This window comes from Typopeltis vanoorti, chromosome 17 (genome assembly GCF_054136105.1).
Source record: "Typopeltis vanoorti isolate ZY-2024b chromosome 17, IOZ_Tvanoo_1.0, whole genome shotgun sequence".
Classification (NCBI taxonomy): domain Eukaryota; kingdom Metazoa; phylum Arthropoda; class Arachnida; order Uropygi; family Thelyphonidae; genus Typopeltis; species Typopeltis vanoorti.
This window is the reverse complement of record NC_143565.1, coordinates 61,475,048-61,499,919: the sequence shown is the minus strand read 5'-3', so window position 1 is coordinate 61,499,919 and position 24,872 is coordinate 61,475,048. Positions and strand designations below refer to the sequence as shown.

The window sequence follows — 24,872 nt, the reverse complement described above, 5'->3', positions numbered from 1 at the left end:
GAAGTAGTATCTTGCACGAAAAAGTATACCAAGTTTTTTGGTGGCTCCAGAAGGTATAGTTGAAAATTCAGTTTTTTTACTGATGACATGGAAGATTTATATAAGCTTTTCAGTTAGAGAGATGACGGATTCCCTCCCCCCCCTTCCCCTCTCACTTTTACTGGAATGAGAAGCAGACTTAAAAACTAATGAAACTTTAAGCCAACAACCCAAGAGCCAAGGCTACACACAAAACAGAGAATACTACTCTTAGGACTTAAGCCTTTCAGTCTAACATCCTCCAATTATTTTTCATGTGTGGTTTGTGTGTATTTTTTTTACAATCCTTACATTGTATCCCAGATGACGATGATGATGCTCAGTGACAAAATATTGGGACCATTAAATCTTATATAATTCATTCTTTGCAATATTTTCATTCCATTAAACCATAATATGTTGTATTCAATATGGAATATGAAGTAAATCAAGAAGGCTTTTCAGGTATTTGGCAAGTAAAAGGACAAATGACTATGAAAGGATGACTTTAAAAAGTGCTGATGATGTGGAGGTAAACCAAACCAAATAGCTGAATTACTGAGTTTGCATTTTGGAGCATACCATCTAGGTGGTGATATTGCAATGCCAGATGTGAAATTATTATTATTATTATTTGACATCTCCAGGGAGTCCAAGGACTCATTGAGGGAGGTCACCTGCTCTACAACTCCGTCTCCACCATTCAATCAACAACTGACCGCAACTGCACCAATGGCATCTACCGCCAACCACCACTGGTATTTCCACAGACAATCACAAACATCCATGCCCACAGCGGGATTCAAATCCGCAGCTTTTGGCTGGAGAGCAGATACAATATCCACTCGACCAACCAAATTAACTGAGGAGATTAAAGGTTGAAGAAATGGAGGCTGTGGAAAGAGAATGTGAGAAGGAATTATCAGCTCCTCTGATCAAGTTGTTTAATTTAAGCCTCAGTACTGGGAAGGTGCTAGTGGAGTGGCAAGAAAGAAAAATAGTCCCACTGCATAAAGAAAGCTCCAAGACAACAGTAGGAAATTATAGGCCAATAACGCATCTCATGGGTGGTGGTTAAGGTATTGGAGAAATTGGTAAAAGACAGAATTCAGGACTGGGCAGATAGGAATATGATATACTATAATTGACAACATGGTTTTGCGAAGGGTAGGCCTTGTTTTAGTAATTTGCTTACTTTTTTTTTAATATTAAAGTGACAATGGAGTTGGATAAGTGAAATGGCTGCTTTTCCAGCATTTGACAAGATTCCACATAGAACTCTACTGCATAAATTGGAGCAAATGGGGATGGATATGAATCTGTAGATTCAGTTTATAAAGAAGTTGAGTCTAGGAGAAGACAAGTGACCAGTGACCACAGGGCTCAGTACGTGGTTCTGTGTTGTCTAATTTGTATATTGTATATCGATGATATATGAAATGATTTGATAGGAAATATTCAGTTGTTTACTGATGATGCAAATCAAAAAGTTAGATAGGGCTAAATGGCCTTGCCTACTCCCCGTATACGGGAATAAAAAGGCGTTAGCTGATTTTTTTTAATTTTTTTATTTACTGATGATGCTAAACTGGGAAGGGCAATGGTAAATGAAGATGATGCAGATTTTAGTTTTTCTGCAGGAAGACTTAAACAGACTAGCAGTATGGGCAAAGGTAAATGGTTACCAGTTTAATGTGGCCAGGTGCCCTTTGGAAAAAAGGTCACAAGATGTGTACTCAACTAATCGAAATATACTATAGAAAACTGATAACGCCGGGACTTGGGGGTGATTTTGGACAGAGAATTCCAAATTATTCCAGATTAAGTAGTTGTTGAAGAATACACTAACAAGCATGCATAAAAAGGTTACTGTCTCCCCTATATAAGGCTGCATCTGGATTACTGTGCACAGATCATGACTCAGATAAGATTCAGAGATAAGTGACAAACATTGTGGAAGTTGTGTAAGACTGTGGTTAGCAAGGGTGTCAGGACTAGATTTTTTTTTTTGCTTGGGTGGTGGTGGTGGGATGGGTGGAACAGGTTGTCAGAAGTGGTTGCGAATGCTTCATCAGTGAATGAGTTTAAGGAGAAATAGATAGGTATTTGTGAATAATGGATCTCAATGATGAGTTTCCAAAGTTAAACTGAAATTATCTCTCAAGGTCAAATGATCTTAAATAAGATTGCATTGGTGAAATTTTATATAAATAAAGGCCTGCTGTTAGTAAATATTGCATTTAGATGCAAACTGAGTTGATTTAATAGCATCTCTTTTCATTCTTTCATTTGTCGTGTATGTTTTTTATAAATACTAGTTATACTGCAGTTTTATTTTAATTTTACATTACATAAACAGCTAATTGTATTTAACTTATAAAAACAAGACTTATCTCTACATGTACTGTGTTATTGGTGGTAATCTTAGAGCAAATGGAGAGAACATTTTTTAACCAGGAGGGAATATTTCTTAATTATTAATTACAAATGCATACATTAATTACTAAATATATGAGAGCCAAAGGCTTCAATTCGGCGACGTAAAATTATTTAAATTAAGGGATATTACATCCCATATTGTTTCATAGCCAAATAAGAAACTCAAAGAGTTTCATGCTGAATATAGAAACTATATAAAGTTCGGCGAGTCCAAGTGTAAGCAAATACCTGGAAAGTGCAACACATAATCCATTTGGTAGTGCAACACAGGGCAACTTATAGTGAGAGAGTGGTGCAAGCTCCGATCACTGTTCTTGGTATTTTCCCATAATGTGAAACCCAGCTCCTAGGAGCTGTATTACTGTTCTACATTATGAGAGAAGGTCAACTACCCAGACCGGTATCAACCTTTATTGAGGTCTCATCAGTGAGTAGCTAGACCTAGATAATATCAAGTTTGTAGCGAACAGAACTTACATACCCTACTATAAGAATTTCCAAGAAGGTATCCTAATAAATTACTGAATATATGAAGAGCCAAAGGCTTCAATTCAGCGACGTAAAATTATTTAAATTAAGGGATATTACATCCCATATTGTTTCACAGTCGAATATAGAAACTATATAAAGTTCGGCGAGTCCAAGCGTAAGCAAATGCCTGGAAAGTGCAACACATAACCCATTTGGTAGTGCAACACAGGGCAACCCTCATAGTGAGGGTGGAGCAAGCTCAAATCACTGTTCTTGGTATTTTTACATCGCCGAATTGAAGCCTTTGGCTCTTCGTATATTTAGTAATTTATTAGGACATCTTCTTGGCAATTCTTATAGTAGGGTATGTAAGTTCTGTTTGCTACAAACTTGGTATTATCCAGGTCTAGCTACTCACTGATGAGATCTCAATAAAGATTGAAACCGGTCTGGGTAGTGACCTTCTCTCATAATGTAGAAAAATAATACAGCTCCTAGGAGCTGGGTTTCACATTATGGGAAAATACCAAGAACAGTGATCGGAGCTTGCTCCACCCTCACTATGAGTTGCCCTGTGTTGCATTACCAAATGGGTTATGTGTTGCACTTTCCAGGTATTTGTTTACGCTTGGACTCGCTGAACTTTATATAGTTTCTATATTCAGCATGAGACTCTGAGTTTCTTATTCAGCTGTGAAACAATATGGAATGTAATAACCCTTAATTTAAATAATTTTACGTCACCAAATTGAAGCCTTTGGCACTTCATATATTTAGTAATTTATTAGGACACCTTCTTGGCAATTCTTATAGTAGGGTAAGTAAGTTCTGTTTGCTACAAACTTGGTATTACCTACTCACTGATGAGACCTCAATAAAGGTTGAAACCTGTCTGGGTAGTGACCTTCTCTCATAATGTAAAACAGTAATACAGCTCCTAGGAGCTGGGTTTTACATTATGGGAAAATACCAAGAACAGTGATCAGAGCTTGCTCCACCCTCACTATGAGTTGCCCTGTGTTGCACTTTAAAGGTATTGGCTTACGCTTGGACTCGCCGAACTTTATATAGTTTCTATATTTGGCATGAAACTCTTTGAGTTTTTTATTCGGCTGTGAAACAATATTGGATGTAATATCCCTTAATTTAAATAATACATACATCGATTTTATAATAAATTAAAAAAATCATTTCCTCCTGCCAGAGAATCTTTCTTTTATTATTCTTCTAAAATGAGATTAGAATCACTACTGCTAGACAATAAGGAATTATAATTATTGGAAAAAGTCTAAAAGTAATATGCAGCTTTTCAGATAGTCATGCAGTCTTCAATATCATATCAGCTACTCACATAACTTAAATTAGTAGACTTTATTAAAAGCAGTTTTATTATTGTAAACACACAAAATATTGTTTTGTTTCTACTTTATATTTGAAAAGAGAAATTGTCAACATACAGTATAATTTTAAAATGCAACATTTTTTAAGCAGTTTTTGCTAATAAATGATAATAAAATTTCTAAACTTTTAAAGTATTTCCATTTTTCTCTATATTTAAAACAAAATAAATTATATATAATTCACATCCCTTGATTTTTTTTAATTTGGGATACTTATTTTATTATACAAATAAGGATTACTGCAATATTTTACAAGATTTGAATTTGGTTTACGGCCAAATGAAATAAAGTATGCTATGTATCACAATGTTTTTAAAAGCAGTCCAGTGATGGTTGTGAAAACAGACTACAAGTACTTCAGCCCTTATTCCTGGAAAATTTTTTTCAAAGTATATTCCTCTGAAATCGGATAAATTGCTAGTCAAGATCAATTTTCTCTTCTTGGGTTAATTTCACATATATCCTATCCTGGCACAAACACATCACATTCATGCTTATGACAGATGTATCAACTTAGAAAAAAATCTTGCCAATAGTGTTGCCATCTATGGTCGAGGCCAAGAACTTTTCAGACCACCCACGTACTTCAGCTACAACTGAGAAACAAATTAGTTTAAATTTGTTTCTCAGTTGTAGCTGAAGTACGTGGGTGGTCTGAAAAGTTCTTGGCCTCGACCATAGATGGCAACACTATTGGCAAGATTTTTTTCTAAGTTGATACATCTGTCATAAGCATGAATGTGATGTGTTTGTGCCAGGATAGGATATATGTGAAATTAATCCAAGAAGAGAAAATTGATCTTGACTAGCAATTGAAATATTATCAAAAATAATGGGAAATGAAGCAAGATCTTTCTTCAAAGACAGGATTGAGTTTTGATAACAATGAAATTCACTATAATTTCTTCATCCACTCAAGTTTTTAAGGCACTACTTACAGAAGAACCTGAAGACAGAATCATTTGAGTACTACGAGGTTCCTTGAATGAAGAAGAGGATTCAAGTGTAGTGATATCAGAAAAACTATGGTCAGAATTTGAGGTTAATGAAAGGTAGTCAATGATGTATAGGAGGAAGAGTATGAGTGAATGCACAGGGTCTTAGGAAACCTTGCACTGATAGAGAAATCTCATGAGAGGACGCTGGCAATCCAATGACAAATGGCAATGGAGGGGGGGGGAGAGAGAGAGAGAGAGAGAGAGAGAGAGAGAGAACATAAGATAGTAGCTTGGTAAAAAAAAAGCCTTGTTGACAAACATGACTTTGGAAATATCAAGGGCAACCACACGTGTGTTTCTCCAAACTTTCTGTAGTTTGCTTCAAAATGTGGGTAAGGTTTCAGCTAGGAAATCTGCTATGGAATGAGTGACAAAATCCATATTCATCATCATCATCACGAACCATGGGCTCACTACCCGTTGATGCCTGTTTCACTATCTTCTTCCACCTTTCTTTGTCCAGTGCACAGTGTCGCAGTTTTTGTACACCCATTCCATACCAGTCCTTTATATCGTCTAAAAATCGATATTGATGATTGCTAATTAAATGGTAGGTCTCTAGGAAATGAAAAAGTGGATGATATTGAGCTTCTCCATTACTTTTGAAAGTATAAAAGTGAGGGCAATGGAACAACAGTCAGATTGCTGATTTTTATTACCTTCTTTTTGGAAACTTTTGTAAAGCTTGATGGTCCAAAGCTTGCTTAATGCTGTTGGGTAGATACTTACTTTTAAAGGTCTCTCCACTATTTAGTAGTAGTTACTATCTAATTCCCTTCTCCATTATGAATGGTTATCCCAGAAACCAGTTCTCTTGCAACCTTCTGACTTGCAATGATTCCACAACTCCTTCACTCCATGTAAGCTGAGTGCTTTCTTGCATGTCCTCTAGTTGGTGACCAATTCATCACTCTCTTGGGGCATCTGTTGAACATGCCCATGCTATTGCAAAGAGTGATGCTTCAGGCAGTTCACCACATTTTCTCACAAATTCATTCTCTTCATAAAAATCTAATTCCACTTTCTTTGAAGGAGAGATATACTCCTCCACAGACCATCTATCTTCACATCTAATCCTCTTCTGCCTTTTATTCAATGTCTATTCCTTCTCTGTTATTATCTTTTTCTAATTTTCTGTCAAATATCTTGAATCCACAACATGGCACTCAGTTGCTTGATAACATTGCAAAGCTTGGTGACACAATAATCCACATCTTTGTCACATGTTCCTGACTATGAATAATATATTCCAAGTACATTAAATGATCTACTATCTTCACTTTGCCTCCTCTACCAACCACCAAACAGTCTACAAAATTTCAGCCTTACTACAATGTAAACATCAACCAATTTCTTCATCACAAAATCAATGTCTTCCTAATCCTAAGCAATTATCACTTAGTCATTGTCAAGAGGTTGTGAACAATTGATTCTGTACCCTTAGCTCTACACAATTCATTTTTTAAAAATTATGGAAACAATTGCCATGCTATAGTAAAATTTCAGTTGAATATAAGTCAAAATAATCATGACATTCAGACGTTCATATCAAGGTCAACATCTGGAGTACACACATATGTACAAAGAAACAAGCTACTTTCCAATCTACATAGTATGATAAAGTCACACTAATTTGGTCAATAGTTAACACTACCATTCATAGTGAAGAATTTATAGAGACAAAACACGTCTTAGAATAATTACTTTACTTATCATTAAGAAAGTAACATCCGACATTTTACTACCAGTTAACACTACCAGATGACCTCTGATTAAGAAAAGTTACTATATCAAAACTAGAGTCCTATTAGAAATCACTAAGAGATAAATTAAGCTAGAGATTACTCACAGATAAATTAGAACAAAAACAGAACAGATGGGGGGTCAATAAGAGATGAAAGTATTGCTTAGAGTCCCAAAGTGAGAGTCTACTGGAGAATTGGAAAGAAGTTACGTGGGCTGAATATGTAGAATCCATATTCTTGGGATTTTATGTCACCATTATTGTTTAGATCAGGATGACTGATCAAAATTTCACAGGTTTCCTTAAATTTGTGTTTATAGTAATTTTTTGTATGCTCTTTACATCATACTCCACGTTTCAAGAGGCCTGCTTAACAAAATTGTTAAATTTAATGTGTTGTTTGTGTTCTTTTTTAAGGAATTGAAATTGTACATATAATTTCACCAATATGTGGGTGGTCTGAAAAGTTCTTGGCCTTGACCATAGATGGCAACACTATCGGCAAGATTTTTTTTTTTTTTAAGTTAGGTACACCTAACTTAAATAACTGTCATAAGCATCCATGTGAAATTGCAAGTCATTCTATCAAGTAGTTTGTTTTATATGGTGGTCTGAAGTTGTCTATATCCCTTGAAATGGATAAAATTCTTTGTAAAAGAAGGTTTAACGCCAAAAGAAATTCATTTGAAGTTCATAAAAGTTTATGGGTACTCTTCTCCTTCATTTTCAACAATTAAGAAATGGGCTGCAGATTTTAAACGTGGCTGTACCAGCCTTGAAGATGATCCATGTGAAGGACATCCAGAAATCATTGATCAAGTGCATGATATGGTATTGGATGATTGGCGGGTCAAAGTGTGTGAAATTGCTGAGACTATAGGCATTTCAAAAGAAAGTGTAGGATATATTTTGCATGAAGAATTGCAAATGAAAACACTTTGCACAAGATGGGTGATGCGCTTGCTCACAGCAGAACAGTGCTTGGAGCATTTTAACAAGAATAAAGCTGATTTTGTGTGTCGATTTATTACTATGTGTGAGACTTGGATTCACCATTACACACCAGAATCCAAACAGCACTCAAAACAGTAGATAGAAGCTAGTTGTTCAGTGCCAAAGAAGACAAAGTCGGTTCCATCAGCAGGAAAGGTCATGGCATCAGTGTTTTGGGATGCTAAAGGCATTTTGTTTATTAAATATCTTGAAAAGAGTAAAACAATAACTGGGGATTATTATTCTGATCTTTTAACCAGACTAGATGAAAAAATTCGTGAAAAAAGACCCAGTTTGCAGAAATAAAAAAATCACCTTTCATCAGGACAATGCACCTGCCCACAAAGGTGTTTTGGCAATGGGAAAATTAAATTATCTGCACTTTGAATTGTTGGAACATCTACCCTATTTCCCAGATTTGGTGGACTTTTATCTCTTCCCAAAACTAAAACTCTTCCTCGCTGGTCAATGCTTTTCTTTGAATCAAGAGGTGATAGCTGTATGGGGGTATTTTGCAGATGTTACTGAGAACCACTACAGGGACAGGATAATGGCGCTGGAGCATCACTGGAATAAATGTATTAGCCTTAACAAAGATTATGCTGAAAAATAAAACTAATTTTGAAATTATAAATTTGTTTTTTCATTGTTAGGCCGAGGACTTTTCAGACCACCCTCATATATGACATCACACTATTAGAGTTCAAAGGAACAATTCTAGAAAGCTGTGCAGATAAAATTTAAAATAATTACTAGTTAAAAAATTAAATAAATAAATAAAAACTAATGAACAATTAATAGTGATCATTTCCCAAAACTCAGGTATTGGCACACAGAATGATCAGCTCGGGTTTGGACAATTTCATAACATTTTATGTTTCAGAGAAATGATCCAATTCGAACTTGCTGGAATGAAGAAGTTTCTTCTGGTTCCAAAGAACCCTGTAACTAGTGTCAACAGAAGCATGGCCAGACTTGCCACATTCAAAAAATGTGATATAGTGATTGTTCTTCTATTCTAATAAAAGCCAAAAGGCCAGGCTGTCCAAAATATCAAAGATTGACATGAGCAGGGTATTTGATAGACACCTGGTAAGGAAAGTTGATAATGTATCCTTTGTAGAGGTAGGGAGGAAGACAGTTTCCAAGCTGGTTGGAGGAAAGCATATAGACTGAATTTAGAAGAATCCTTGCTATCGATTCCTTTACGATAAAGTATTGATATTCTTTTCACATTGTATTGCAGCCTGGTAAAAGGATGATAATTATTCATAATTTTTTAATAGTAGTTTTGTTGTATCCGATACATATCAGATTGCTTTTAATTTTATTCAGTTTATCTAACAAAAAGGAATCAGAAGAGCTGATTGTATGAGCTCTATCTACAAGACTCTTGATAATACCCATTTTCTGTGATGAATGATGGCGAGAGGATGAGTGAATGTACCTGGCAGTACATTCACTCATCAGAGGATGAGTTCATACATTCACTCCACTGGAAGTAAGGGTTGGCTTCCAAGAAACTTAAAATTCAACATGACCTGTGGGATTACAAATTATTAAGGTATCCAAAAGGGTTTGTTGATTATTGGATTCATGTTCAATAGTGAACTTGATATGAGAGTACAAGGAGTTTATTTTCTCTAGGAACTGTAGTAATTCTTACTCAGAGTGGGACCAGACTGCAAATATATCATCAGCAAAACATAACCATATATGACGCTAAGGAATTATAGTGTCAAAGAGTTCTCTTCCTAAATGTTCCATAAAATAATCAGCTAAGGCTGGTGATATAGGACTGTGCACTGTGTTCCTTTTATTTGTTTGAACAACTACAAAGTTGTTCATTACCACCGCTTTCCTTACCAAGTGTCTATCAAGCACCGTGCTCATGTCATCTTTGCTATTTTGGACAGACAGGCTGTTCTGCTTTGATTACAATTGAAGAACATCAACATTATAACACATATTCGGAATTAGACCGCCTGGCTTTGCTTCTCATGCTTTTAACATTAAGCACAAAGTTCTTTGGAACCAGACAAAACTACTTCATTCCAGCAAGTTAAAATATGATCATCTGTTCCTTGAAACGTGACAAAACTGTCCATACCAGAACTGATCAGATATCTAAGTTTTGGAAAGTGATCACAATTAATTGATCATAATTTTTTTTTAATTAGTACTTATTATACATTTATCTATGCAACTTTATAACTATACAGGTTAAGCAGACCTGTAGATGTACAGTTATGTGTATATAGCTTAATATCATCAAATTTTGACATCAGATTTATTTCCACTCTCCAGAGTAAGAGAAAATGCATCTATCATCATACTCAAATGAAGTGGATAAGAAAAGGTCTGTGTTTGGTCTCTTGAACAAACATGGCAAATTAGAGGGTTTCAAGGTTTCTGGATTATGTAAAAAAAAAAAAAAAAACTGCCAAAACTCAACCCCATCCACCATGGTTACAACCTTTCATGGGTGGGAGTTAGATTAAAAAATGAATGGTGGTAGTGGAGAGTAAAAGTGCAGAAAGGATTCTTCCCACCTCTTTCCTCATATAACCAGAAGATGTCAATGCATGGACAGCACATACAGTCACATGAAGACCTGACAACATGATCTGATTCTTGCAGGTTAATGGTATACATAACTAGTCAGAAGAAGTGAGAGAGCAAGTGAATCCTTCACAGAAAGAAGTCTGTGTTAGACAGAATCCTTTTTCTAAGAGTAGGATAATGGCCTACACATTTCTAGCTACACACAAGAGGGTTACAGAGTTACAACAGGAAGAGATTTTTAAATCACCTGGCTTTGCAACACACTGTCATTTCCTGGTTAAAGTTGAATTATGTAAATTTCATCAATGCTGGGATAATAGCTGCCTTGGTGGTACCACAAATGGATAAACATCTTGGGTGACTATATGGAAAAGTGATTTAAATTAAAGTAGACCAATATGTGTGTGTGTGTGTGTGTGTGTGAGAGAGAGAGAGAGAGAGAGAGAGAGAGAGATACATTAATGTCAAAATAAAGTCCTCCAGTTAAAGTGTTTGCTAGCTTATTTTTTGACACATCCCCATAATGTGGGGAGGTCTGGAAAGTTCTGATAAACACCTAGAACAAAAATGATATTAAACCAACTGATATAACCATAAGAAAGAACATACAAGGATATAAGAATATAATAACATAAGTTACCTTCATAACTCTGCCAATAGTATGTTCTTTCTTATGGTTATATCAGTTTCTTTAATATCATTTTTGTTCTAGGTGTTTATCAGAACTTTCCAGATCCCCTCGTAAATATGCCTGGATATGATCCAAGAAAATCAGAAAAAGTAGCACTTTATGCCTAGAATAGAAATGCATATAACTGAGAAAGATAAGCAACCAATACTTCACAGGTTTCATCACTCTCTTCACTAACTCTAAACAATCCAAATGCACTGAAGCCATAGCCTTATTATTGGACTTGCATATGAAATACAACTTAGAGGCCAATAAGTTTTTTTAATAATGCTGGAGTATTGTTCAATTAAAATAAATTTGGTAATCCATGCTGATCATTTGGGGCCGAGATCCTGGTCGGTTCTCTGTATTCCTTAAAGGCTATATGAAAGTTTCTTTCCATATAGATAATCAAACTGGAATCCTTAACTGACATTTTATTTTATTTTTTTGATATTTACTTACAATTTCTTAAAAGAATTTTTTTTTTAATGAAACACAAAGTTAATCAAAACTTTTTAAAGTGCTTGATTTTTTTAAAATTTTAAATGCTTTAATTCATTATTTTTGGTGGAATTGTAAAAAGATAAATAAATAAAGCAGAAAAAAAGCTGCTTTTAATTATTGAAACTTATCTAAATGCTTGTTATGATTTGCTTCTAAAATGGTATACTTCACTACAGATGGTAACCAAGGATGCTGTGAGAGGTATCCTTTGAATGCAACTATATTACAGCCAATCGAAAGTAGGAAAGATGTTAAAAAGGTAAAGGATTAATTTCTACATCACATATACTGCACACAATTTAAATGAATGAATGGAAATGACTTAAGAGAGACTGCTTTCTTTAGGAATGAAACAGTATTTTCTTTGACATTAAAAATTTGGGGAAATAAAATGAAATTCACAGGTGCTAGAATTAAATTGGTGAATTATCAAAGCAAAAACTAAAATAATAACTCTGCTGAGCAGACTTTATTTGGTCATTTTTAGGCAAACGTAAAGAGCAGAATTCTGATTTCTTGTGACAAACATAATGCATTAATACAATCTCACATACCATTAGGGCAAAAGCATTCAAAATAATATGGTTAGTGCAATAAGCCAACTTTAATTATGCCTCACAAATAGAATCGTTCATTAGCAAGACAAGATATCTAATGAGATATTCTGTCTTTCTAACCTAACTGCACTAGCTAAAAAATTAGTTAGTATAATTATGTTAAAAAACTATGGAAGATTCCAGTTATGGTAGTATAGATAATGAAGTATCAGCCAATGCACAAGAAAGACATTTATGGAATCTGTGAGCGATAGCTATGTTAGGAGTTATGTTTATGATGTTTAAACAGTACTCTAAAGATGTAGATATTTCAATAAATCATAAAAAGATTTTAAAATTGCATACTGTGTACATTTTAAATATGCATCAAAAATACATATTTGATGCTATTATCAAATTCAAAACTTATATATGAAAATATGCCACCTCTGCATTGATTCATTCCCAGTATCTTCCCAGGTTTAGTTGACATTGATATGTTATAAGGTAGAACATATAAGTAATTTGTATAACATTCAGAACTAGAAGGGGAATAAATTATACCTGACAAAAAATGTCAAAAACCAGTCACAGTAGTTTGTTTGTTAATTTTGGGCTTAATGGTACAAAGACAATTGTGGTCATATTTGATTCATCATTTGAATTTGATAATAGCATCAAATATCATGATAGTGAGATTTTACTCAAGTTATATAGTGACAGTTGATAAGAACTTTGGACCAGTGGCTGTTGTTCCATGTCTGACAATAATAATAATGATCATGTTATTTAAATCCATTACAGTCACTGTATATCATTTTTTCTATATCACTGAACTGAGTAATTTCAAATAATGATAATAAAAATGTAAAAAAAATGAGTGGTGCAGTATTTTCCAAGTAACAGTAACTGCATTTTCATCAAACTTTGAAATAAGGATGTAATATATTTGAAAATCTGACAGGGATGAAATTACAGTACTGATAACATCACAAAATTTGTATCTGACACAGGATTTTTTTAAATATAACTTTAACTCACCTGCCAAAAACCAGGGTGAACATTTTGATTGTGCCATCCATCTTGTCTTCTTTCTTCTCTTCTTTCAACATAAGGATACCTATCTGGTTTCCAGTAAGCTTTATCCTCTAACATTACATCTCCTGCACCTTCTGCCCTACCTCTATAATCTAATTCACCAGAAGATGGAACTTTCATGTACTGATGTACAATTGGCACAGGCCAACTATTTGTCATGACAGCTTGTTTTGTAGCTATTGCTTCCCAGTCACTAGCATATCCATCATGCTGACCATAGAGATGTCCCCACTGATCCCTTTCATTCACATAAAGTTCATGATCACTACGATAACCGCGATCACTATCTCCACTACCCTGCCTCAAAAGTCTCTGCCTCAACAGCCCATCTCGTTTAGTACCTGAGCAGTTCTTAATAAATTTTTCTTTATCCTCTACTATATCAGGATTACATTCTGAACGAGGAGATACATTAGGAATAAAACTACTACCATCTGGGGGGACAGATTTGGGAGAGCAAGCTGGAGAAATAGATGACTTCTCACTTGATGAACCATCTCCTCTTGAATCTAGGAATTTAAGGTAGAACATATAATTTGTATAACATTCAAAACTAGAAGGGGAATAAATTATACCTGACAAGAAATTCAATTCTAGTTTAATTCTTTACCCACTATAGGCACACAAACTTTTTTTCGTGGAATATCTTCATGACTAGTCTCCTTGCATACAGAGGTTGGAAAGAAAAAAAACTTTATGACTAACTCTGATACACATTATTTCAATATGGTGATACACCATTTTACTACTTATATAAAAATATGTGCCCTCTGCATTGATTCATCCCTAGTATCTTCCCAGGTTTAGTTGACATTGATGAGACAAAAAGAATGTCAAAAACCAGTCACAGTAGTTTGTTTGTTTTGGGTTTAATGGCACAAAGAACAATTGTGGTCATATATGGCCACAAATGTGCTGTTCTTTCTACAAGAATGTTCTCCCTTGATTTTGAAGATCCTTCCAAACTCTTATTGATGGAAAGGAGTAACATTTTCCATAGTGGATGTTCTTCAATTGAGTGTAGTATTAAAAAGGCTGGTATGTTTACTGCTGCTTCATGTTTCTTTATATTGTTTTCAGCTGATGTTTTAATGTTTTCTGGACATTGTTGAGAACACTGATAAACTTGAGGATGAAAAATTACTCATTATTAAAGGGAGTTTGGTTCAGCACCAGAGCTGCCCATCCACCAACTACTCCTCTGTGGCAAGCAATGCTTGTGGCCCACCACCATGAACACGGGATTGGAACACCATATGAGTACCAATACTACAAGCCTATCACTGGACCATGAGCAAGGACACTGACTGCAACATTACTGAGCCTTGCAGGCAAACCTGCTAACTTAGTGATCTGGACTAGGGCATTCAGCACTGCCTGTCTTGCCGAAGTAGAGGCTGATATAGTGTATGACTACCAGAACCCCCCCCCCCCCCGTTTTTCTGGATATCCATTGGTTGCATCTCATGGCAAACAAGGTGACAAGGCATTGGATCCCAGTGATGGTGGTCTGAAAGACAGGGTAGTAAAAAAGACTCAGAAGAAGAAGAATGAAAAACGTGACCCATCCCATTATACACAGCAACAGACACATTCAAAAGGGAGTACAACACTGTAAGATACTGAGGCAATTGATGTGAAGACAACAAGCACCAATATATAAATGAAGTCTAGATGTGAAGATACTTCATGTCAAACTTTCTTTACTTACACTTGGGTGAAGGATTAAACAAGAATATAATTTTTTGTAAAGCGTAAGTAACTTTGTATCCAAGTGAAAAGCTTTCTACAAAACAATTAATAGATAACATATATTGTTATTATTTATTAGACACCTCCAGGAAGTCCAAGACTCATCGAGGGAGGGCAGCTACTCTACAACTCTCTGTCTCCACCGCTCAACCTCATCCACTCATCATCCACCTACCACATCATCTACAACAGGCCTGCACAGCATGCAGCCCGCAATGCTATTTATTTTGGCCCCTCTGCCTGACTGAAATTTTTTAATCATATACGGGAGAATATGAAATTAGACGATTTTTTCCGAGTGTTGAATTAAATTTTTACTAAGACTCTGAATGTTTACATTCATGAGATTAACATCACAATCATGTTTCTTTCAACTCTACAATAAATTGCATTTGGAATTATTCCCACTGTCGTATTTAATAAAAAATTATTACAATCGCGTCAAGGTTTTGTAAGCGCTAGTGTCGCTGCGGGGAAATTCAAAGTTACATCTCTGTGATAACAACTTGATGTCTATGAACGAGAATGAATCATATTACACAAAGTTAGCCGTGCCCCTTGACTGGCTTTGGCAGTGTAGTGGTTGGATGTAGCTGGAGCAATACATTACATAACTGTTATCATAACCTGCATTATTGTGAGTTTTTCATCATTAGTTTTTTGTAATTAATATTGTCAGTCTCGACACAATGAGTTTAAGTAAAAAGTGTAAAATAGATTCGGAACATCGAGCATTTAATACTGAGTGGACAAACAAATATTTTTTTACATTGTTTAAGGACAAAATAGTGTGCATCGTTTGCCGAGAATCTATCGCTGTGCCGAAAGAGTACAATCTGAGATGTCATTTTGAATCGAAACATCATAACCTTGGCAAGTTGGATGCAAGTGAAAAGCAAATAAAAGCAGCAAAGTTATTGAACGTCCATAGCAGTGAGCAACAAGCCTTTAAAAAAGTGACATCTGCAAATGAAGTTGCCACAAAGATAGGCTTAAAAATATCACAAGAAATAGTTTGTGCTGGCAAATCATTTACTAAGGGAGAGTTGAAAAAAAAGTGGCCGATGATTGCCGTTTCCGAATTGTGTCCTGATAAGAAAAATAATTTTGAAAATATTAGTTTGTCCCATATGACTGTTCAGCAGGGGTGGCTGATATTGCTGAGGATCTTAAAGATAACCTGCAAAAATCGGCTAGTGAATTTGTCTATTATTTGCCTGCTATGGATGAAAGTACTGATGTGAAAGATACTGCACAGCTTTTAATATATGTAAGAGGCGTTAATAAGAATTTTGAGGTGAAAGAGGGGCTTGCTGGTTTGTGTTCAATGAAAGGAAGAACAACAGGAAAGGAAATCGCAGAAAATGTAAAGATGTGTGTAACCGAAAAACTATCCTTAAATTTCAAGAATTTAGTAGCAGTTTGCGCTGATGGTGCCCCATCTATGTGTGGAAAAAATGTTGGTGCTGTAACATTTATTGAACAGTATGCAGGTAAGCCATTGACAAAATTTCACTGCCTAATTCATCAGCAGGTGTTATGTTCAAAGGTTTTGCAGTTTGATCATGTGATTAAAGTAGTATTTGCTCTGGGCAACTATACTAAAGCTCGGGGTTTGAAACACAGAATGTTTCAGGTGTTTCTAGAAGAAAATGACGCCAAGTACGGGGATCTACCATACCACACTGATGCTTTGTCGCTCTAAAAAATGAACTAGTTGAATTTTTGGAATCTCAAGAAGATATGGAAAAATTCCCAGAAATAATGGATGAAGAATGGAATCAAGATTTATTTTTCTTGTGTGACATTTTGGGTCACTTGAATGACCTTAACTTACAGCTTCAAGGAAAAAATAAGTTTGTTTTTCAGTTAATGTCTCTTATAAAGCCATTCAAAATGAAATTAAGTGTGTCTGAAAATCAACTTGCTAAGGGGAATATATCACATTTCTTAACTTGTCGACAGAATATTCCATCAGAATATCATTCAATGGTAGGTGGAAAATATAAGAAGCACATCACTTCTAAGTGAGGAGTTTCAGAAAAGAATGCCATTGAGTAATGCAGACAAAGTCTGCATAAAAGTGACTGAGGATCCATTTTCTGTCAAAGCAGGAAATCTACCTGTCGAACTCCAGATGGACGTTATTGATCTCCAGTGTTCTGAAAACTATTGGGTCAATCACAGGGAGAGTACCTTACAAGAGTTTTATTCTATTCTGTATAAGGATAAATTTAAAGATTTGTTGGATACTGCCTACTGGATATTTTGTATGTTTAGGAGCACATATACTTGTGAACAAACATTTTCAGTCATGAACTTGAACAAAACCAAACAGCGTTCATCTTTAAGTGACATCAATTTAGAGGCCATATTAAGAACGGCTACTTCAAACATGACACCAAACTTTGATAAAATAGTGGCAACAAAGAAATACAATGTGTCGCATTGTGAGATTCTGACTGTCACAATGTGACATTCAGCCACTGATATTTCACTGAGAATAAGTGTGGTATTCTCAGTGAAATTATTAGTAAACTTCGTGTTTATGTTTAAGTGGTTTTTATTGAGAAATTTTGCAGCCATATCTGTTTGTAAATAATTTTAATTATAATTTTAGTTGTAACTCTCTAAAAAATTTAAATATGCATATTAATTAGTATTTACTGTAGTATTTATTAGTATTTACTAACAAATTTACTTAGTTGCAGTGGAACAGTCTAAGATTCAAGGTCCAAAGTGATCTGGCCCTTGGTCAGGTGGTCCAAGTTGGGTTTGGCCCTCAAAGACAATCAAGTTGTGCAGACCTGATCTACACCAATGTCATCCATTGTCCTCCACCACCACTAGTATTTTCACAGACAATCACAAACATCTATTCCCATGCCGGTATTCGAACCTGCAGCCTTTTGGTTGGAGAGCTCGGCCAACCAGGCCAGCAATATATATACAATGTATATATAATAAATTATGTATATATACATATACATTATTCATTAATTTCTGTTCATAAATACAATGAACACACCATGATTAATTTGGATCACAATACATGCAGATAATTCATTCAACAAAGTTTATATACAAATATATAAAACAAGTGCAACATCAAGCAGCATAGGCAGGAGTGATCTAATTCTGAAGAGATTTTAAGATGGTGATATTCTATAGCCAACAAGCATTAAACTATCAAAGTAGAGAAAATTAATGTAGGCAGGAGTCAAGGTGCAGCATCCATACCTCTCAGACAAGGCCAAATCTCTGTGTTACCAGGTGATAGAGGTTTCATTCCCTTGTGTAATACCACCTTATCATATGCTAAATATGCTAATTCCTTAGCAAAGACTGGTTTATTTCTTCCAGCATGTAACATGAGTGATATTTCCAGAGTTAAGTCAGACATCATTGAGTGTGATCCAACATTTTTACTTTTTGAGACTAAAGCATTCAAACAGTTATTCCACTGACAGGGTGTAGATGGCAAACTGGATTGAAACTAATGGTAAAGGAGACTTCTAGGTCAATACGAGGGGGGGGGGGAGCATCTGGAAAGTTGTGATAATACCTAGAACAAAAATGATATTTAAGAAACTGATATAATCACAAGAAAGAACGTACTGACAGCAGAGTTATGAATGTAACTTATGTTCTTATATCTTCATATGTTCTTTCTTGTGGTTATACCAGTTGCTTTAATATCATTTTTTGTTCTAGGTGTTATCAGAACTTTCCAACCCCTCCCCCACTTCTGTGTTGTACAGAAGTATGTACAATACTTCTGCCACTCTTTCTGTAAAGAATGCTCAGAGAGAGAGAGAGAGAGAGAGAGAGAGAGAGAGAGGGGGGGGGGGTAGCACATGAGGTGGCAAAGACAAGGCCACCATTTACAGAGGAGTTGGGTTAAATTCTCCATATGCTTGTGTGTGAGCGTGAATAGTTTAGTAGAGAATCCATTACGGTGTATCTTCCATGTCTCTCTCACTCTTTTCATTTCAAAGGTTTCATTTGTGCATATGTTTTTGCACCAATATAATACATGAGTTTTCAATTTAGAATCTTTTTTTATCCTATTATTACATAACACCTCCAGGGAGTTCAGAGACTCATTGAGGGAGGGCACCTACTCTACAAATCTCGACTTCACCGACCACAACTACCTTCATCATCTACATCAATGCCACCTACCGCCAACCACCACCACTAGTATTTTCACAGACGATCACAAACATCCATGCCCATGGTTGGATTCGAACCTGCAACCTTTGACTGGAGAGCAGATACGCTAACCACTTGGCCAACCAGGCCGGCTCTGGCTATAACTCTCTATCCCCCATTGCAAATTCATTTACAGTCTCTATTTTCTCTCCTAATGCCATCACACATTCTAACTTTGTAGAAATTTTTTTTTTCTGCAAAATTTTAATATTCCAAATAGATTTCCTGTTTTCAATGCAATGATCTAGTAAGTGGAAATGGTGAGGCATTTGCTATTACCAGTGATGTTACAGCAGCTATTCTCATGTCTACCAGATAGCATGCACACGCACACACACAGTGAATACTGTTTGCCCTGTAGGCATTTCAGAAGAGTTCAAAGTTGACAGACTAACACTGGGAAATTGTTGTGATTTCTATACCACATTTCCTTGGTTGTGTGTTATTATTTTCAGTTTTCTGATCCAATCATTTGCACAGAATGTATCAATGAAACCATTCTCTTATAGGTATGGAGACATTCCTTACCTGGATCTCCAAGAGAAGAATGGGCATATTGCAATTGGCTTTCAATGAAAACCTCTATTTTTTTTTTTTTTTTCCCCTGTTTATACCACAGCCGTCACATAATAGCTGCAAATAAGTCATCAACATATGCAAAACTGATTTTGAAAGGATTAAAAGTAGGAGACTAGTGTCATGCCCAAATGTGAGTTATGCTTTCTGGTCATTATCCACAGAAAAAAGCCAATCTCTAGCTTTTACTTTTTCTCCAATTCTTCCACAGATAATCATGTTAAACAATACCATCTTGGCAGACTATTAAGATGGCAACCTACTGAGAAGTCCCCAGTGCCTAACCCTATTAAATGCTATGGAAATGTTGAGTGCAACTGCATAGGTTTCTCTAAACCAATGTGTCTGAAGGTGAGTGAAGTAGGAAATGATATCTGCCATGGATCCTGACCAGTGGAACTGGTGGTCAAGGAATGGCTAACAGCACTAGATATCAAAGAAGCCAACCACTGATGATCATCTCCACTAATCCAGTTAACATCAGTGTAAGATCAACAGGTTGACAGCCCAATGGCAGACACACATTAAGGGGTGTTTTGCTTTTTTAGGGGCCAGTTTGATGACAGGATACCACTTCACCTTTTCCTGGAACTGGCTGCATATGGGACAACTTCCATGGTAAGGGCAGATGCCAGCTGAATATAATGCAGTTTAGAGATGATAAAGGACAGGTGTTAGTTTGGAAGCATAAGTACTCTCACATCCAGTTGTCATGCACACTGCGTGTAAGAAGGGATAGCATTATACATGTCCACAAGGAGATGTGCTTTGCATTATGGGAGATACTAAGACAAGGAATGATGAGAGCTTGGTCCACCTTTACCACGAGTTGCCTCAGTCCTGAAGATACTTCAGGCACAAACTTTATTTGCTTACACTTGGATAAAGGTTTAAACTAAATTTATTATAGTCTAATCAAGTGGGGAAAAACTTCCAACATCTTTCTTTAAATCCAGAGTAATTTAATAATAAGGTGAGACACCTTTTGGCAAGTCGTATAGGTAAATATGACTTCTCCATTGCTTCCACCTTGGTATTACCACCTCTGGGTCTGGCTCCCACTGACAAGACCTCAATAAAGGTCAAAACCAATCTGGGTAGTGGCCCTTTCCTTAATGCATAGCATTATACATGTCTGCAAGGAGATGTGCTTTGCATTATGGGAGATACTAAGACAAGGAGTGATGAGAACTTGGTCCATCTTTACCACGAGTTGCCTCAATCCTGAAGATACTTCAGGTGCAAACTTTGTTTGCTTACACTTGAATAAAGGATTAAACTAAATTTATTATAGTCTAACCAAGGAGGAAAAAACTTCCAACATGTAAGAAGGAGGGGATAGAAGAAACTGCAACCTCTGCTTTAGAGTGAAAATATAACAGCAGCTACTTCAGGCTCCCTGGTAAGCAATGTGGTATTTCACAGAGCAAAGAAGGCCACTTACCACCTAGTAGGTCTAGTTAGCATGTCCTCAAATTATAAAGGATCCTTTTATAGAGAGAATGCTCAGTAGTGTACCAGAGCCTTTTTGGTATGGATTACAACTTGAAAAAGTGGGATTAAGGCTGTATACCACACATTGCTATGTGTCAGCAGAGAACTGAAATGATATGGTTGTAAAAATTTTATTCATCATTGCTATAGTGAATGGCACAGTTAGTCAAACTTCACCATTTTGCTAGTTTTGAGTCAAATGAGAAGACAGCCTAGTATATAGCCTGTGTAAAAATTAAGGACAAGTGAGATGGCTGCCTAATTAGGACTTTAGTCTTTGTGTTGCACACACACTACAATTGCTCATACTAGTCCCGCTGTTGCACCCGATTGTGGTTGTGTCGCTACTATAACAAACTTCGTTTGTGTGCTCTGATGATGCTGGATAGAATACCAGTGAAATATTAGCAATTAAGTCAATAAATAGTTATTTTCTTATCAATTTGCATTCAGAGCTATACCGTTAAAATCCAATCAGCATCTATAATATCAGGTATAATGCCACATTTCTTCATAATTATTCATATAGATGATGAATAAAAGTGGAGATAGTGGGAAACCTTGTCTAATACATGATTTTACATCAAACCATATTACTGTACATCATTCAATTCTAATTGCTAACTTACTACTCAAATGTAGACTGTGTGTTTGATATAATGTCGTGTTTACATCATATAACTGAAATGTTTTAAACAACTTTTCTCCCAGCATCTTGCAATATGCCTTTTCCAGATCTGCAAATCTTAATGATGCCAAGAAATTATATTCTTGTTTAATCCTTTATTCAAGTGTATACAAACAAAGTTTGTGTGAAGTATCTTCACGACTAGGCTACTGGTATATAGAGGCTAATGAAGAGGTAGTGGTCCTTCCCAGAATGCAAAGCATTATACAAACCTGAAAGGATATGTGTTTTGTATTAATGGATATTAAGGCAATTAATGTGAAGTCATTCACCAGTAGCCTAGTCGTGAAGATACTTCATGTGCAAACTTTATTTGCTTACACTTGGATAAAAGATTAAACAAGAATATAATTTCTTGGCATCTTTATCTATTTTGATAAAGATGCCACATTACTTTAATGGATATTACCTGCTTTTCAAGAAGATAAGGGCAGTAGTTAGTGTTGAATACTATAGCTGCTCCTTCCTTTCTCTGATCATTATTGCCTGAATATAACAACTTGTATTTGTTAATTAGGAGAATCTTATCTCTTTTTGTTTTCTTTGTTTCAAGAACACCAAATATGAGAGAACATTATTAAAGAGTTATGAAAGAAGTGTTCTTTAATTCTTCTGCCATTTCCAGTTCATTTAGATTCATAAATCTTATAGTGACAGTGCATATCTTGAATTTTGCTGATGTTGAGATTGGAGTTTATTCCAGTAACTGATTTTTCACTGTTTACTCTGGCTGACAAAAACAGTGGTTGTCTTGGTTAACCAGGTGATTCCCTAGTATGCATGAAATTTCATTATGCTGTACAATCATTTGTTATGGAACAAACCAATGCAGACCATATTTTGGTCAGCGAAATCTCAAATTGACAGCCTATTTTTGATTATTCAGTATCGAAGCTGATACCTACTATTGGAGCATTTCATGAAAAAGTGAGGATTGGACATTAGGTAAAAAGCCATAGTTGGTTATCCACAGCACTTTCCAAGGTTACGTGAAAGTCTCTTCCTGGTTATCTAGCTTTATCCCTTGAGTATTACAATTCTGCTAATCAAAAATCATTTTGTCATATACTTCTGTGTGCGTCTAATGATTCTCAAAGTCTAACTACAATACCATCAACACTGGAATCCATCTGATACAGAAATAGTTAAAAAAAATTTATAATTTTTTGTAAAATGAGACCAGCACAGCTTCCATAATTATATAAATACATATATACCCTAGTAATGTTTACATAAATCTACTTACAAGACCTGCTACTATATAATTATGAAAATTTTTTCAAGGAATATAATGATCCCTTATTTCATCAGCCAAATTTAGTGATCGTCAACCTATGGGGGCATGAAATACTTAAGGGGTGTGTGTGTGAAGAAAGTGGAAATCAAAGGAAAAACTACTTTATTGAAACAAAAACAATATAAAAACAAAAACATAAAATACACTATGAAAATAAAATAATAAAATGTATAAAATCCACTGTATTGAATAAACTAGCTATGCTTACTGGAACATATCAATATTGCCAAATATACTGAACAACTAATTAAAACTAAACAATAACAATGAATCTAAAACTTAATGGCTTCCTGGGGACTGTGTTGCAGAGCAAAGCTTTTCATATGATGGCGATACATTGGAAATTGACACTCTTAGTTCTCTTTCTATATTTTAATGAGATCTATATTTTGTTTTTAAGGCAGCCACTGCAGAAAACCTAATTTCACAAAGATAAGATGTTGGAAATGGCAAAAGTGCACAAAAAGCTCTTGAATTAAGTGCAGAAAATTCATCAACACCAGCCCAAAATCCAAACAGTGATTCAGATGCAAATTGTCTTTTGATTTTGCCGTTTGACGTAATGTCTATAAATTGTTCCTCTTCTTCAATTGGGAAACCTTCAGGGTTAATTTGAAATGGGTTTCTAACCAACTCCTACATTGCCATTATGTTGTAGTCAGTTATAAAACAGTTTCTAAAATTCTTCGTCAACATTGTTAAATGATTTTCAATAGTTGCAAATAAAAACATTTCTAATTTTTGTTGCTTTACCTTTTTGTTTCATAACTCTGGTTTTTTACAAAAAAGCATTAACTTGGTCACTGATCTGTTATATGTGTCTTTCTTCCTTGGACTAAACTATGTTTAGTTTCTCGAATATGTCCACCAAGTAGCTCAATTTCATCAGAAATAAGTGGTCTCTAAATTTCTTCATGATTTTCCTCTTACAAGAAGATTGCTATTTTGTCTCTTAATTCGTTGTAAACATTTTCCCTGTGATAACCATCTTGTCTCACAGTAAAATAGTAACGCTGAATATTCTGCTCCAGGCCATGTCTTTGCAAAGTTCACAAAATAGTCTTAATTTTAAGGGTCTCATTTTTATTTAATTCATCACAGTTATAACTGTCATTAACACAATGTTTAGACCAAGACTCATTTCCTTTGCATCAAGAGCTTCTGTATGAATCATGCAATGTGTCGAAATACATCGTAAGGATTTTTCCCTTAAAGGGTTTGTAAACTTTTAAACTGAGCACCATCAGTGCAAATTCCAACACAATTTTTCCACTGTATGTTTGCCTTGCATATAAAATCGTCCAATATTTGAACAATTCAGGTGCTGTGGCTCTTTTTTCTATCGGTTTACAAAACAATAACTCTTGAACTGCTGATAATCCATCACAAAAATGAAGATAAGCAATTAAAT

General features: G+C 35.3%; 1 protein-coding gene across 3 annotated transcripts in view; it reads right to left on the bottom strand.

Annotated features, from left to right (window-relative positions):
• The window catches only part of LOC150097438 (uncharacterized), an 857,342-nt gene that overhangs the window by 215,737 nt on the left and 616,733 nt on the right, over positions 1-24,872 (bottom strand). For all 3 annotated transcript variants that reach the window (XM_090406999.1, XM_090407000.1, XM_090407001.1), the window contains exon 18: positions 13,383-13,948. In XM_090406999.1, the coding sequence (XP_090263125.1) occupies positions 13,383-13,948 (566 nt within the window). The remainder of the gene's footprint in view (positions 1-13,382; positions 13,949-24,872) is intronic.